Here is a 15,969-nt window from a genome sequence, read left to right as displayed (position 1 = left end):
AAGCCCTCAGCCAGACGGGCTGCCCTCTGATCTTGAACTTCCAGCCTCCAGAGCTGTGAGCAATACATTTCGGCTGTTCATAAGCCACAGGATCGACACTGTTCTGTTAAGCAGCCCAAACGGACTGAGATTCTACCTTTTGTGGGATCAAAGTTGTCCCTATGAGCCTGGTAAACCGAGTCATGGCCAGAGATTCAAATCCATCACGGGCTGAGGAAACAGTTTTGGGTCTTTTCGTTAACCTTCCCCTTTGCTGGGGGTGGTGTTTCAGTAGCCTGTCTGAACCACGTTTAGTGCTTGAATGAGGAGTAAGAGCCTAGAGAAAGCCAAGTGTGGATGAGAATCACATGACCAGCGCGAAGAAAAAAAGCAGCCGCAAAGAGGTTAGAACACACAAACGCACGAACGTCACAGGAGCTGAAAACACACGGAACAGCAGCTCTAAGTGCAATTTTGTTTCTGAAAAGCTCTCTAAGCTCAGAACATCTGCGCAGGACCTCAGCTCCTATTTTTATAAACCAGAGCACGTCCTCCCTTTGGAGTGAGGTGATGCTGTCTGGAGGGCATCTGCTGGGCTCCGGGGACCCAAGGAACACCCTGGCTGCCGGCCACAGACAGCTCTGCCATTTTCCCTCGAGGCAGTCGGGAGCCAAGGCGCACACAAGGCCTTGGGAGGGGCCGACGAGGCTAGGGCGAGGGCCACCTGCTGCACCCACCCACGGCCACTGTTCAAACACCACGCGGGCAGATGAGCCTCGGCCACCGGGAGCTGCTTCCCGAACCCCAAAACATGCCACTGGACAAGCCACCAGAGCAACACGGATCCGTCACAGGGAGGCTGGGACACGCGTATTTTTGTGGAAGGTAGCCAGGGGAAAAGAGCTCCAACAGGCCTCAACTTCGACAGAAAATTCAAGTTTCCCGGCGGGCGTGAAGCCTTGGGGACACCCCAGTGGATGCTTTTGTTCCTTGAAGGCCCCGCAGCACGCTGTGTCCCCGCTGGTGCTTGCTACCGGAAGTGAGTGCGTGCCTCCATTTCCCCAGCTAGAGCTGAGATTCCTGGAGGGTGGACTCCTGACTGAGTCATCTCTATGACCCTCCAAACCCTCTCCAGACTGAGTTCCTCACACAAAAGAGGGAACACACCCTTGGCTGTGGCTCAGGGAGTCCGGTGAGGAAGGGAGGGTAACGGGTCAACCGAGTCCAGCCCAGAAGAACAATTCGTGGGGTATAGGAAGGACGTTCACAACTTCCTGGGACCTTGGGTTTCCCCATCCTGCAGTGTGGCACCCACCTCCCAAATCAGGACGATGGAGGCCTCCCTCCACACACTTATTCTAGAAAGCCTGTAAAACTTCTGTGAACACAGCCTCAGGATGTACCATAAGCCAAAAGGGAAGTGACAAACCTGGGGAACCCAAACCCTTCCAGAATGTTCTAGAGCAGGGGGTGGGGAACTTCTACCACAAAGGGCCAGAGAGTAAGTATTTTACATTTTGTGGGCCAAGAGAGGAAATCGAGGACACTACGTAGGAACCATTTTACAGTGTAGAAAACACTCCTCATTGGCAGGCCGTGTGTACACAGGCTGAGGGTTGGATTTGGCCTGAGAACCAAAATTTGCCCACCAGACTGTCACAGTCTGAGCAAAGAGCTCATTTTGTCTATGTAACACGATGAGGCACTGCTCCCTCCTCTCCCCGTATCATGAGGAGAAAACTGAGGGGCAGGCAGGCAAGGTGACTGACCCACGCACACACGGCGGGTAAGGGCAGAGACGAGACCCAGATTCAGACTGGGTAACCCCCAAGCCCGCGAGCCGCTGCACATCCCTTTGTTTCACACAACCTACCGTGTTCGTTACGAACACTGGTGCAGGCAAAGAGGCTCTAAAGGCCAGGTCCCTGGCGGGAAAAGTAGGAGGAGCTGCAGAAAAAACTCTAAGTCACACAACGTATTCACACTGATGCTGACCGACACCCAAAATCTGTAAGTAACTGGCATGCCTTTTGCTGCAATGGCGATGTGTCTCTGTCTCATGCTGGATATTAGTTTCCTTTTTGATGTTTACAACCACCCAGCAGCCTGACCCCAGGTGTCCCTCCTGAGGCCAGGGCCTGGGAAACGTGTCAGGTCCTCCCGGAGCCTCTTTGCCCGCATAAAAGTGACAGACTCCTCAAAGGCTACATTCTGAACACCATGAGGCGTGAACAATTTTGTAGCTCTGTGACCAAGCTCCCGGCGACCCTGGGGGTTGTCTCAGGCCTGCTGCGAACCACTCAAGTCTGTTCCAACCACTGGATGTGGGATTCCTGACAGCAGGAAAGAGGATTCCAGGCCTGGAGTATAGGCAGGAGATGGAAGAGAAGGAGACGTGACAGAGACAGGTGTGTGAACACAGGGAAGACGACTGGAGAGGACGTCAGGACAGGATCTGGGGGAATTAAGTTGGGGACACGCACATCCTTCAAAGTCCTGATGGGGTAAGCCAGGCCCAGGCTCAGCTTTGTGGAGACTGAACGTGGGTGACCGAGAAGAGACAGCAAGCGACAGGACCACACCGCCAGGATGAAGGACACTGGGCAAGAGGGAGGAGGGAGAGATTTGGAACTCACATGACAAGAGCACCAACTGCGTTGCTGTGGATTCAGAGAAATGACTAGAATAACAGGCTGGGAAAGAAGTACATAAAGGGACAACTGAAGGGGACCAAACCTTGGAGGGACAGGAGGAGAGGGGACTTCACCTCAGTATGTTACAGGTCACAGACTGTAGGCTGGACCCATGCAACATCTTCAACGTTTTGGGTGAGGCGCTAAGCAAAAAACAAAATCCCGAAGTTTCAGCTAAAACGTGTAGTTCCTTTGTCAACTTTAGATAAACCCCCCAAATCCGATACATGGGTGGCAAACGTGTGTCCCCTTGAGATGGGGGGGGGTGCTCTGTGGTCCCCACTTCCCTCGTGGGCCTCCTCACTGGCCGGTTTAAGTGGCCGTGGCAATACGGTAAGATAGAAAGCATAAGCGGGTGGGCCTCAGACCGCGGGTGGAGACTGCAGTCTGGGCTCCTCCGCCCACAGGGAGGAGGCAGCGCGCCCCGACTTGGGTGTGCTGGTGTCGTGAGCTCACCGGGGAGGGGGCGTGGGAACCAGGCTGCTCCCAGTTCACCAGCTCTGGCCGGGCTGCTACGAGGAAAGCAGCGGCCAGACTCTGTGCTACAGGTAGAAATAAAAGCCTCGATTCATACCTACCACCAGTGATTCACACCTTTGTACTAATTGCCTGCTCTGAGCCAGACACTGTGTAGGGATGAACGAGAAACATAAAACCCCCGCCCTCACAGAAGAGCCACCCTGCCTCTGACCTGTGGCTACCCCGGGACTATCGCAGCTCTAAGTTCAAGGATGGCGCCCAGGTATCAAACATCAACAATCCCAGTAGGTCGACCTTGGCCTGGGTAACTTTTCCTCACCTCCCCTTCCCACTGGGGGGTGGCAGGTCGGAGGGAGGAATCTTCCCATTTCTACGCTAGTCCATTCCAAATTTCCAGCCATGGGGGAATCACCATTTTTGATAGATGGCCCCAACACAATGTAGTTCGTATTTTTCTTTAAAGCTACTCCCTTGTTGGGGCGCCTGGGTGGCTCAGTCGGTTAAACATTGGACTTCGGCTCAGGTCGTGATCTTGCGGTTTTTGAGTTCGAGCCCCATGTCAGGCTCTGTGCTGACAACTCAGAGCCAGGAGCCTGCTTTGGATTCTGTGTCTCTGACTCTCTCTGCCCCTCCCCCACCTGTGCGTGTGCACGCGCACGCATGCTCTCTCTCTCTCTCCCTATCAAAAGTAAATGAAATGTAAAAAAAAAAAAAATTTTTTTAAAGCTACTCCCTTGGTTTTATTTAAATAAAGTATTTTTGAAAACAAATTGATATCTATGGTACACGGGAAACCATTTTCATCTACTGTGTATAAAAATTACCACAAAAATAATCAGGAATTTAAAAACAGAAAAGGGGCTCATTCCCGTACCACACGAGATCTTCTATCCCGCCATGTTTAACATGTTTTTGGAATGAACATCCACTTGGCACTGAATTTCAGCCACACCATGATGTTTCCCATGCCTGTTTTGCCAGTCTTCTCTGTCTCCCACTGTCCCTCCTATGCTTGGGTCTGTTTTATGACGACACCCCCAATTCTTCCAACCCTACTGTCCTTTTATTGAGCCTGTTAGCTCTACCTAGAACACCCTCTGCATACTCTGCTTCCTGAAATCTGCATTCCGAGCTTTTAAATCCCATTCACATTAAAGCCAACCCCAATTTCACCCAACAGAATTCACCTAGGTGAATTCGCCTAGAATTCTAGACCCTAGGTGCTGGGCTACAGCTTTGCTGCAATCTGCTGTTTGCTAGTTTCTTGGGGGCACGTCTTTCTGTCTTCCTAACCATTTAAGCCAACAAACATCATGCTAAGTGTTCGCAATGGAATGGTGACTCCAACCAGCTTCTTCCTTCTAAGGTGAAAGCTGCAAGTTCCTAAAGACAGAAACCCCACAGTGTTTTATGACTAATAAATAGCTTCATTACAGTGATTCATCAATAAGCAGGTATTTACCAAGCATCTGAACTGCACATTGTACCTACTGAGGGAACAGAGAAAAACTGTGAAACCTTGTCTTTATATTCAAAGAGCTGACACCCTCCTCTGGAAGACAGGACTGAACTATTAAGGGGGAAGGGAAACTCTGAGCCGAGGTTGAGGAGAACAAGACCATTGCTCCTAATGGCCCCCATGAGATAATTATAACAAAGCTCCTCGGGGCCATGCTGCTGGCTCTGCTGTAATTAAGACAGCCTCTGCGGAGGAGGCAGGGTCTGAGCTGGTAGTGCAAGATGGAGGGAATCTGGACGAGGGAAATAACCCGGGTGGTGTGGTGTGTGCGGAACAGCACGGGAGAGAGCCTGCTAGGTGGAGACGATGCAGGATGTACGGGCCATGGTGGGAAGTCCAGGGGAATGATGGTCTTGAGGACACATAAAAGGTGGGACAGAAGCCCCGTGTGAGGAAGTGGTCTGGGACTGGTGTATATGTTGGTGGGAATAGGGGGAAAGTATAAAGTGGCCAGAGGGTGACACAGGGTAGAGGCAGGGACGGTGAGAAAGGGCCCAGACCCTTATTCCGAACTGGGTGTCCTACTGGGCAAACTATTCGGTACTTTTCTTGGTGGACGCCAGGTTGAACTACTTCCAAAAGCGGGTCAGGGAAATGCAGCTTCTGCGTTTGAACGTGGGCCAGCCTCTAGGACTTAGGACCAACCCGTGCCGTAGACTGTTTTTCTCCGACAGCTCGCAACTGAGCCAGAGGTTCCTGCGCTGTTCATGTCTGAAGGAATTTGCGGTACAGGAAAGGCGCGAGCTGGATGGAGGGCTTGGGCACTAACAGGGAGCTAATTCTTTATTTTAAAATCACTCAAAAGATAAACAAGTAGTTGAGAAGAAGAGAGTTATTTGACGGGGGGAAAAAAAAGCCAACGTGGCAAAGTGAGGCTTCAGCAGTCAATTGTACCACTAAGGTTCATGTGTTATCAAGTCGGACGCTACTTGTCAAGCTTCTATCCTGGATTTACTTTTGATATAAAACAGCACTTCAGAGAATAAGTAGGCAAACAATATTATGACCAATGGCTTGTTTTAAGAGAAAAATGCTCTCACAAATGGCAGTACTAATTTTTTAACATTCTCTGGGAAAATACAGCAACTTGACATGCCTGAGAACTGGGTAAAAACTATTGACGTTGTACTTAATCTTTAAAACTGATATATGTGTGTCCAAAAGCTAATAAAGTTCCCTCTAATATAAATGGGGGATGGGGGGAGTAAAACACTAGATCACAGGCCACACTCCTATGCTTTCCATTCCGGTCTTATGGGCAGAGCCCAAGGGCACAGAAAATTGAAGTGATTTAAAATAGCCTCTGATAGGATATATCTGATATTAGTGGGCTTGCTGAAGCGAAACCGTAATATCGGAGACATACAAAGGTATAGAGACCGTTAATGTACGTCCGAATGTTTGGATGCCTGGGACCGCCACATCTTTCAGGTGACCCGTCCACGGGTGGGCAGAGGTATGTAGCATAGTATGAATGAGAAAGCCAGTAAGTGGGCGCTCCGAAACCACATTTTATTTTATGGGATGAACAAAGGAGCACTGAGGGCACCTTCTTTCCCTTTACACCTTCCCCCTGGATAGGAGTCCCCGCCAATACACTGAGTTCTGCCCATCTCCTTTCTGGGTCCCCCTGACATGACCTACCTTGGGGCAAGGCAATTCACCACTGGAAAAGAATTAAATACATAGTAATGTAGACGGAGGGTGTTTGTCAAAGCTTTGCTTGACCAAGCCGTCCCACAGTCCCACTTGCCCAGCACACACGCTAACCTATTAATTGTACTGAACATGAGACTGTTAGTTCTCTGCCCCTTGGGAGTGTACAGACCAGTAAATTTATAAAGGGGAAAAGCATCTGACTAACAGAGTAGCCAAATGTATGTACAACCTTGTAAGGACTTTTAAAATAATCTGTTAGGGGGCGCCTGGGTGGCGCAATTGATTAAGCGGCTGACTTCAGCTCAGGTCACGATCTCACAGCTTCTGAGTTCGAGCCCCACATCAGGCTCTGTGCTGACAGCTCAGAGCCTGGAGCCTGCTTCCGATTCTGTGTCTCCCTCTCTCTCTGCCCCTCCCCTGTTCAGGCTCCCTCTCTCCTCTCTCTCTCAAAAATAAATATTAAAAATAAAATAAAATAATTTGTTAGTACCTCAATTGGAAAAAATCCTCAAAGATACAATCTAAGAATTTACAAAACAGAATAAATATGTATTTACAAAGTACTCACTGTCCTATTTAGCTGTCTGTAGATACATACTCTGTAGGAACGTACTCTCTGTATGCACGGCAGGTGCAGACAGCAACACATCCCCGGGAAGCTCGAGAAGAACATGCAAACCGGGATGCTTCTGGTGACATGAAATTTCCCTGCCTGGAGGGAAGAGTTAACCAGGGTGCACAGAAGGATGGAGAATGAAGCACTGTTTCTTCTCCTTTCCTTCTTTAAAATATCGAGTTGGAGGTGCCTGGGGCTTAGGTGGTGAAGCATCAGCCTCTTGATTTCGGCTCAGGTCACAATCTCACGGTTCATGGGATTGAACCCCTCATCGGGCTCCATGCTGACGGCACAGAGCCGGCTTGGGATTCTCCCTCTCCTTCTCTCTCTGCCCCTCACCTATTCTCTCTGTCTCTCTCAAATAAACTTTAAAGAACAAGAACGAAATACTGGACTGTAATGCTGCAAGCCAACCCGTTTTGTCTTGTCCTCTTAACTTGTGCCTTCCGTGTCTCCCATGTGCTCAACTCAGGTCATGATCTCGTAGTTCATGAGTTCAAGCCCCACGTTGGGCTCTGCGGTGACAACGCAGAGCATGCTTGAGACTCTCTGCCGTCTTCTCTGCCCCTTCCCTACTTGCACTGTCTCAAAATAAATAAAAGAGCTTAAAAAAAGAACTCCCCTCCACCCCAAAGTTATCTGAACTGGGAGAGGAACAAACTCGGCACATCCTTGCTCCGACCGTCCTCCCATCGTCCCACTCCTCCAGTTTCTAAGGAAAAGGGAGGCCTCTCCTTCTGAACTCAGGTTCTTGGCACTCACAGAGAGGATCTCCCCAGCTCCAATCCCTCCCATTGTGTTGTCCATGCCAGCCCCTGCGATCTTTTTCCTCCCCAGGCCTGTAGACATTTCCTCACTCTGAAGACTCTCAAATCCGCCACCCCCCACCCTATTCCTTCTCCTACTGTTCACTGCGACACTTCTTGACAGAGGATTCTACAAGGAGGTACCTGTTGTTCTTTCTTACCACAACACCACGTGATCTGGTTTGCTCTCACCGTCCCTTCCTCCTACAGGCAAACACACTCTACCAAAACCATCCCACCTATGGTCACAAGGACCTGTCAAATATCACAACCAAGAGCCTTTTGTAAGGCCTCGAATGAACCTATCTAAGAAGGAAGACACGGAGATCCATGGTCCAAGTTTTACCTCCACTAACTTTAGAGATAATTAAGTTGCAGCTCAAAAAATTGGGAGCCTTGTGGCCAACGTCACCCAGCCACTTACTGGCAGAACTGGAATGTGAGCAGAGCTCTCTGGCCATTATGTTAATGTTCTTTTTCCCCCTAAATAGCACCACCTGCCTGGCTTTCCCTGTAAGGTCTGACATTGTTGATCATTCTGTCCTTCTGAATTCCTCCTGAGTCCCCCTGATAGTACATATTCCTGCTCTCCGTGAGTCCCTCCAGTGACTCATGATGGTTTTTCCTTCTTCTCCTGCCTTCCAAGTGAATGTAGACACACTCAAATGTTATTGTCTTTCCAGGAGTCAGCAGAGGATCCGAACAGCCTTCTGGCATCTAAAAAAGTCCTTTCATCATCTGTAAATAAGCACCTACTGTGTGAGGTTCTGCAGAGCCTAGGTGCTGGGGCTCAGCCTCTAATTTAGCACATACCCCCGGGACTTGGTGGCTTTCTTCCTAAGTCTCCACATCCTCACCGAATCACACAGGATTGTCAGGAAGACCACGGAGAAAGCTTTTTTGAATTACTCAGTAGAGTGGATGGCTCACAGCATTCAGGGTAATTGGTAGATTTTGGTTTGTTCTTCCTAAATCTTCATCACTAATGCCTGTCAGAGAGGACAGCAAGCCCTAGTTCCTTCTCGTGAATAGCTCAGCGTCTGTAAGGCCCAGAGACACACAGACTAAATGGAACCATCAACTTCACATGTGCCATGACAGATACAGAGAGGTAGTGCGGGGAAAACAGGGTAAAGAGTTAATTCCACTTAGGACTTGAGAAAAAGCTTTATTTTGAAGAGCCGAACAAAGATCTGAACCTTGTTTGCCCTCCTGGGAATTAGGTTCCTCTAGCGGCCACATGCAAACTTTACATGAAAGGAAGCTTCTCAAAAGAGCGCTACTAACATGTCAAGAACCACCCCCCCAAAAAAAAACATTTAATTACTTAGACATTGGGGTGTACCCAAATCACCCCTTCCTGAGTGGGTAAGATGGTGGGGTTAAATGCAGATTCCTAAGCCCTACCCAAAGAGGCAACCATTCAGCAGACCCAGGCACCCGTTTTTCACGCAGGTGGTCCATGAGTCATAGGATGAACATGCAGATTGTGACGTGGCCACAAAAGTCAAAACAGGCATCTTCCTATTTAAAACAAATCACCATGACCACCACCACGAAGGGTACAATGCCTATTAAGCACCTTGGATTTCTCGCTATAATGTTGCATGTGGTGTGGTTGGGGTCGTTAGGCTGATGTTCATGAGCTTTTGAACCTCTGCTTCTTGTATGTTTCCTTCCATTCTATTGAAGCCTGGTCTTTGAGACAGAGGAGGAAGAAACCACAGATAATTAAAGCTTAAAATATTCTTATTTCATGGTGGGGATAACAAGTGAAACTACAAGTAATGATGTAATCCAACTTGTCAAAAAGGAAGAAAAGAGGAGACAGAAGGCAGGACAGAGCCTTGGGACCCGGCATGCCATGTCATCTTGTAATTAACTAACTGATCCTTTAAACTGTCAAACTCAGAGAGGAGCTCCATGGCCTGGCGTCTGATTAATATTCATATTTGGGCACTGGATGCTCTGATTTAGGTCCCAGTGGTTGTAGTTAAACATCAGTCTTTAAAAAAGAGAGAGAGAAATAAAAACCTGCCTGGCCAGCCAAAATCTCCAGGTTTTACATTCATAGGGAAATGAGGGGAGGCCACCCTGAAGTCCATAATCCATGGCAAGAACAAATCCTCCACGGATGCATATTGATTTCTGCATCATGATGAGGACTTGTATATTGAAAAAATAATTATTTTGCTTCTTCCTACTGGCAGCCACATTGTTAATCACACTCTGGGCCTCATTGTTAAATAAGTGAACAGCGCGTGTAAAATTACATAGCATTCGGTAATATAATCAAGCTTTTAATTTCAAACAAAAATAATTGAATATGTAATTTAATCAAAACATGCTAGAATCGATCATTTAAACTATAATAAGGGGCAACCTGGACTTTGATTCTTCTAGCACAGGCTGCAAAAGAATATATTTCCCTTCCTCATATGGACGTCCCTGGATGAAAAATATACTTCCGTCCAGGGTAGAACAAGTACCCGTACTAACAAATGCGTTTTGCAGAAAAGGCAGTTTGCTTAAGAAAACAAAACCAGCCCCCCCCCATGGTGTGTGAACCCAGGTCACACTCGCAACCATCAACAGCCGGCTGGACACCCTGGGGGTTGCTCTTCCAGAAGGTGGAGTCATGAGGAAGCGTTCTTCGGAAGCACCGGACCAACCCGGCCTTTGCCTTCACGCTCGGGTCACATTTTATTTATTTTTATTTATTTACTTATTTTTTTTAATGTTTATTTATTTTTGAGACAGAGAGAGACAGAGCATGAACGGGGGAGGGTCAGAGAGAGGGAGACACAGAATCCGAAACAGGCTCCAGGCTCTGAGCTGTCAGCACAGAGCCCGACGCGGGGCTCGAACTCACGGACCGCGGGATCATGACCTGAGCCGAAGTCTGCCGCTTAACTGACTGAGCCACCCAGGCGCCCCCTCGGGACACGTTTTAAAAATCAAAACCCTTCCAAGGAAGAAAATGATTCAACCCAGCTTCACTGTGACTTCCAACAGCAGCGGCTTTTAGGAAAGATTTCCCAAATTAGGGGCACCTGGTGGCTCAGTCAGTTGAGGGTCAGACTTCGGCTCAGGTCATGATCTCATGGTTAGGGAGTTTGAGCCCCTCGTCAGGCTCTGTGCTGACAGCTCAGAGCCTGGAGCCTGTTTCAGATTCTGTGTCTCCATCTATCTCTGCCCCTCCCCTACTTGCTGTCTCTCTCTCTCTCTCTCAAAAATAAACTTTTAAAAAAAGGGTTTCCCAAATTATAATTTGCGCCTTGTCTCTCATGGCATAAGTCCATCCCACAGTACCCTATCCTGGATCGAGACGCCTTGAAGCCCATACACTTTCTCCACTGTAATTCCTCTTCATCCTATAGAACTTACTCTCAAGCTCTTGTTAAACTTACCACTATGTTATTTCAACTTAGATTTGAAAATGGGTGACACTGCTAATGAATACTCCATCTTGGGATTATAATTCACAAGCGTACTGAAAGTAAGCGGTGTGGAACAGCTAGACTCAAGTTGATGAATTCAGTCAACAGATATTGAGGCCCAACCATGTAATCAGATACATTAATAAGTCTCAGTTCATTTCCATTTAGTGGGGAGAAAGGCCATACCACTCGTACAATCAATATATTTTTAATAAAGGAATAGCCCACTCCTAATAAATAAATATATACATTACAAATGATTGAGAAGAAACTCATGGCTGAGCTGGTGCAGGGCACAAGTTTAAATTCCAGAAGGCATTTATGGACTTTTACTAAGCAGACGAGGACAAGGATGAAAACCACCCAACAGCATTAAGATTATGTTGTCTGGGTCAGAGCCACCTATGAAACATCAGAGCTAAAAACCTCTAGAGCAAAGACCAGCTGATGGCCACCCATTAGGAACCTTGGATCTTTAGCCCCTTTGGATGAGACCATCAAAGTTAATGGTCAAAAATATCGTTCCCTCTGACAATTATTTCTAAGATGACTTGGAAAAGTTCTCACGCTTTAAAAAAAAAAAAAAAAGCTGACACAATGCCAAATTCACAAACACCCACCACTACTTGGTGGGTCTAGGCCATCAGGGAAACCTACCGTCACTGCCAAGCCTGACCTGTGAACTCCACATGGGGAGGAATCCAGTACCAAGGCAAGGAGAGTCTTGACGTCTCACTTCAGAAGTCAACACACAATGTCAGTGCACTGCTTGCCAGATGATATCCTGTGCTGTGTTCCTAGGAGCTGCAAATACTCCTTCGGGAGGAGAGCAGACTTGGGGACACCGAAACTGGCTCAAATCCACAGGCAATAAAGTAATTAATGGTGTCTTTCAGGGCAAGCGCAGTAAAAAAATAATTGCTCTCAAATTTTTACTGCTAATGAATGATTGGTGTAGTCAATATTTGTGTTGTTGGGAGTGGACGTGTGTGTGTGTGTGTGTGTGTGTGTGTGTGAGAGAGAGAGAGAGAGAGAGAGAGAGAGAGAGAGAGAGAGAGAAACAGAGACACAGAGAAGGAGGAAGAGTCTTTTGGATGCAAATACCCAAACCAGTCTATCAGCCTGGTTAACAACTTTGAACCTCCAGACCACAAAAACTGAATACGTTGACTTTAAATGTCTAGGGGGAACATATGCCATGGATCAAAGAACACACTGATTAATCCAACAGAGACTAAAGTCTGTCACTTTGGTCATGGTGCAAAAATGAGCCAAACAAGGTCACTAAAGAGCGTAAATAGATGGGAGAGAAAGACCAAAGTTAAACTGGTTTCAAACAGGGGCTGAGCTGCCAACCCCCTGTCTAAACGTGACTGGATGAGGTCCATGTATCTCCTTCCCCGGCTCATCTGCCCGCTTGTGTTCAAACAGCACTTCCCCTTAAGACAACTACCAGCTTGCTGACGCCAGGTAACTCTCACTTATGCCGTAATCATTTACTATTACATTAGGTCACCGGCTCTGCCTCTACTGAATCGCAGGGACGCTCCAGCTTCTCATCACACACGCACAGCCCTGTAAACAGATGTAAAGATAACTCCGCTCTTGTTTAATGGGAAATCGGTTCTCATAAGTAAAAGGAATCCACTGTGGGCATGAACAGTGAACCCAGAGAGAAAGTTCTGAGAGCCAAACACAATTGGATCTTGGCTAGTGTACCTAAGAAACAAGCTGCCGGGTTTGTGTGTGTGTGTTTGTTTGTTTGTTTGTTTGTTTTTTTAATGGGCCAGTTTGCCCACTGGTTAGAACACAGATGCAGCTGAGGCCATGGCAGTGAGCCTGATTCCCATGTGAAGAGGACAAATGGCCTTGTAGCTACAGAATGAATCCTTAATCTCCACATCATTCCAGAAATATGCACTCTTTGGGCGGGGGCAGAGCACATGATTAAAAGACAGAGTCAGTATGGTGGGTTAGTAGCAGGGTCTCAGGCAGAAGTGGGGGGAGGCGGGGGGGGGGGTTAGACTGGGCCACAAACACATTTCATTTCTCTGCCTCCAACACGGGGATAATCATTTGTCATCTTCTGCCAAGACACCACAAAATATCTGCCACAGAGAATTCTCTAAAACTGATGTGGGAATATACACCTTGTGCAACTCTGTTTACATCTGCTTCCGTCTCACTGTGCCGAAGACAGAGCTGTGTGCTGGGAACTGCACGCTCTTACAGGGAACAAAATAGGAGGCCGAGTCAGTTCGGGCTGGGCCAGGCTTCTTGGATGCCCTCACTGCCGCCTCCACGGTATCATGATTCATGCGTTGATTTAATACTGGGAATTCCAAATCGCATGAGTTTTTTTCCCTTCAGCTCTCTTTCTGGGCACCCTATTTTACTTGGTTCCAAGTTTTGAGTTACTGCAAGGCCACCCCCCACCCCCGGGCAAACCAAGCTAACGCTTCACTAAGAGGATATGGTTGAATAATTTTATAAGTTATTCATGAAGTAACAACTGGTCGGCACCAAAGCAAGCTCTGCAAGGGAAATTCTTTTTAACCAGCTACATATCTGGGGTGTTTTTTTTTTTGTTGTTTTGTTTTTTAAGTCCATGGCAGTTGTCCTTAACTTGTTCTTCTGCATAATTTATTGGGCAGCTGTCAAACATGCATGTTCTCTTGTCGAGTATCTGACATCTGTACGCTGAGAAATGACATCGGAAATGGGCAGCAAACAAATGGACACTCCGAGATTGAATAAATGACAGCAAAGGAGTACAGTGAGGAGAGAAAACAGTTGGGACAAAGTACACTACATCCTTTCCCAGCGGGCAGGCCTATGAATGGATTTACTGTTAATTCTTCAATAGTCCACAGGAATGGACTTATTTCACAGAAACACTTACTTCACAATGACTGGCAAGCTTTTGTTTAAAAATGCACAATCATTTTAATACATGTGAATTTGTCTTCTTCTTGCCTGAACTATACACACACACACACACACACACACACAAACTACATATATATAAATTATGCATAATTTTATACAGCCTATGATGATTTTATAAAGTCAACAATGTTGATACCATAATGAAACACATGGTTTGAGAAACTCCTAAATCTCCTGAAGAGAACACCTAATGCCCACGAATGGGCCAAATAATGCAATTCTGGCAACCTCACCTGTACAGACAATTGATCTCCCTGCTAACCCATGAAGCATTGTTGCTCAGCTAACACACTCATTCTTTTTGATCTCTTTCCATCTCCTGCATTGTATTCTGTGCCTCTCATCTGCATCCAACATCAACAGGTCATTTGCAGAGTGGTCAGTGTTGGCCAATATAAATAACTATTATAAAACCTCTAGTATGTTTTAAATCAACAACCCAAGTGGCCTACACTGTTTGAAGAATAAATTCCAAATATTTTGATGACAGAGGGTAGCCTGGGCCTATGAAAAGTACAGGTACAAATTATCATTAAATAATCGGATCACAGCAAGCTATTCTAGCACAATGTTCTCTATTTTTAAACCAGCTTGAAAATAAATAGAGATGACACCGCCCCTTGGGCAGGACGGTAAGCCTGGGCTTTGTACCACAGGCAGGTGTGTTTTAGATACGCCTGAAATTACCAGTACATACGTAAATCTACAAGAACCAGAGAATTCGAGAGCTCAGAGCAACTCAGAGCAGGCAGAGGCGGTGACTCTTAGTCTCTAGCTGCCTCTTTCTCTGCCCCACCCCCAAAGCCCATTAGCAATGACCACCCCCCCCCCCCCACGCTCACCTGAGCAAGGCGATGCATTGCGACATCAATGTGCCTCCAAACAAACTCTCCCTTGACAGAATAGAAACGGGCTGATGTGAACAGTCTAAGAGTTGCTGATGTCTCCCTTTGAGAAGGATATGTATCCTCACTCCAGATTTGCCACTTCTGTTTGCCCAGGTTGTTATTGGAATTAATCTGTATTATCTAAGAACACAATCATTAAGCTGGGTGGAGTAGTATCTATAAATGCTAAGGACCAAGTGGGCCAAGAAAAATATTGACCATGACCATGATGAAGATCTACATGTTACTGCCATGGAGAGATGACTAGAACATGGTGCTGAGAAACAGGAGGTTCTAGAACAAGCACAAACAGTGCAGCAGTATTTTACATGTAACTCAAAAGGTGGATAAAACAATGCAGGAGTAAGTAAATATCTAACATCCAGAGGATGTTTACTCACATCTCATCTCTGTGTACTGGGATATCAGCTGATGTGAAGTCTCTTCATTATTATTATTATAAACATTTTTTTTCTATTGATACTTTGGTATGATTGACTTCTCATCCCTAGGATATTGGTCTTGAATTTCTACACTCTCTTGGTGCACTGGCTGATTTCTTCTAGAGTTCCATCCAATTCTGCATCTCTTATTTCAAGGTTTGATTAGTAGTGTACAACTGAACCCTTACCATTTTGGAGTTCCCTTCCCAATTTTCATAAAAAGTTTAAGTTTTTCTAATTGGGAAAAGAAGCTTTTTTCACTGTGAAGCAAGAATCACGCTGAGTAATGACCAAAGACGATACTGAGATCATCATCACAGATATGCCGTAAGCATCAGTCGGCACCATGCATGCATTATTTAATCCTTATGATACCTCCACAAGGTAAAAACTCTTGCCTAGCATATTCTTTCCAGTTTGCAGACAAGAAAGGTGAGGTCGAGAAGGTTAGGTAACCTACTCAGAATCACACAATAATTGTTGGAGCCAGAATGTAAC

At 46.7% G+C, this 15,969-nt stretch overlaps 1 protein-coding gene across 2 annotated transcripts in view; it reads right to left on the bottom strand.

Annotated features, from left to right (window-relative positions):
* Positions 1 to 15,969, bottom strand: part of PDZRN3 (PDZ domain containing ring finger 3) — a 245,239-nt gene that overhangs the window by 56,445 nt on the left and 172,825 nt on the right. The window contains exon 1 of one of the 2 annotated variants that reach the window (XM_040492156.1): positions 14,984 to 15,097. The exons of the other annotated variant lie outside the window; for it this stretch is intronic. Within the exon in view, the coding sequence (XP_040348090.1) occupies positions 14,984 to 15,001 (18 nt within the window). The 5' untranslated portion in view covers positions 15,002 to 15,097. Of the gene's footprint in view, positions 1 to 14,983; positions 15,098 to 15,969 lie in introns of those variants that run through there. 2 annotated transcript variants of the gene reach the window in all.

This window comes from Herpailurus yagouaroundi, unplaced genomic scaffold (assembly GCF_014898765.1).
Source record: "Herpailurus yagouaroundi ecotype Mexico unplaced genomic scaffold, PumYag 183, whole genome shotgun sequence".
Classification (NCBI taxonomy): domain Eukaryota; kingdom Metazoa; phylum Chordata; class Mammalia; order Carnivora; family Felidae; genus Herpailurus; species Herpailurus yagouaroundi.
Note: the sequence above shows the minus strand (reverse complement) of the source record. Positions and strands in the feature narration are given on the sequence as shown.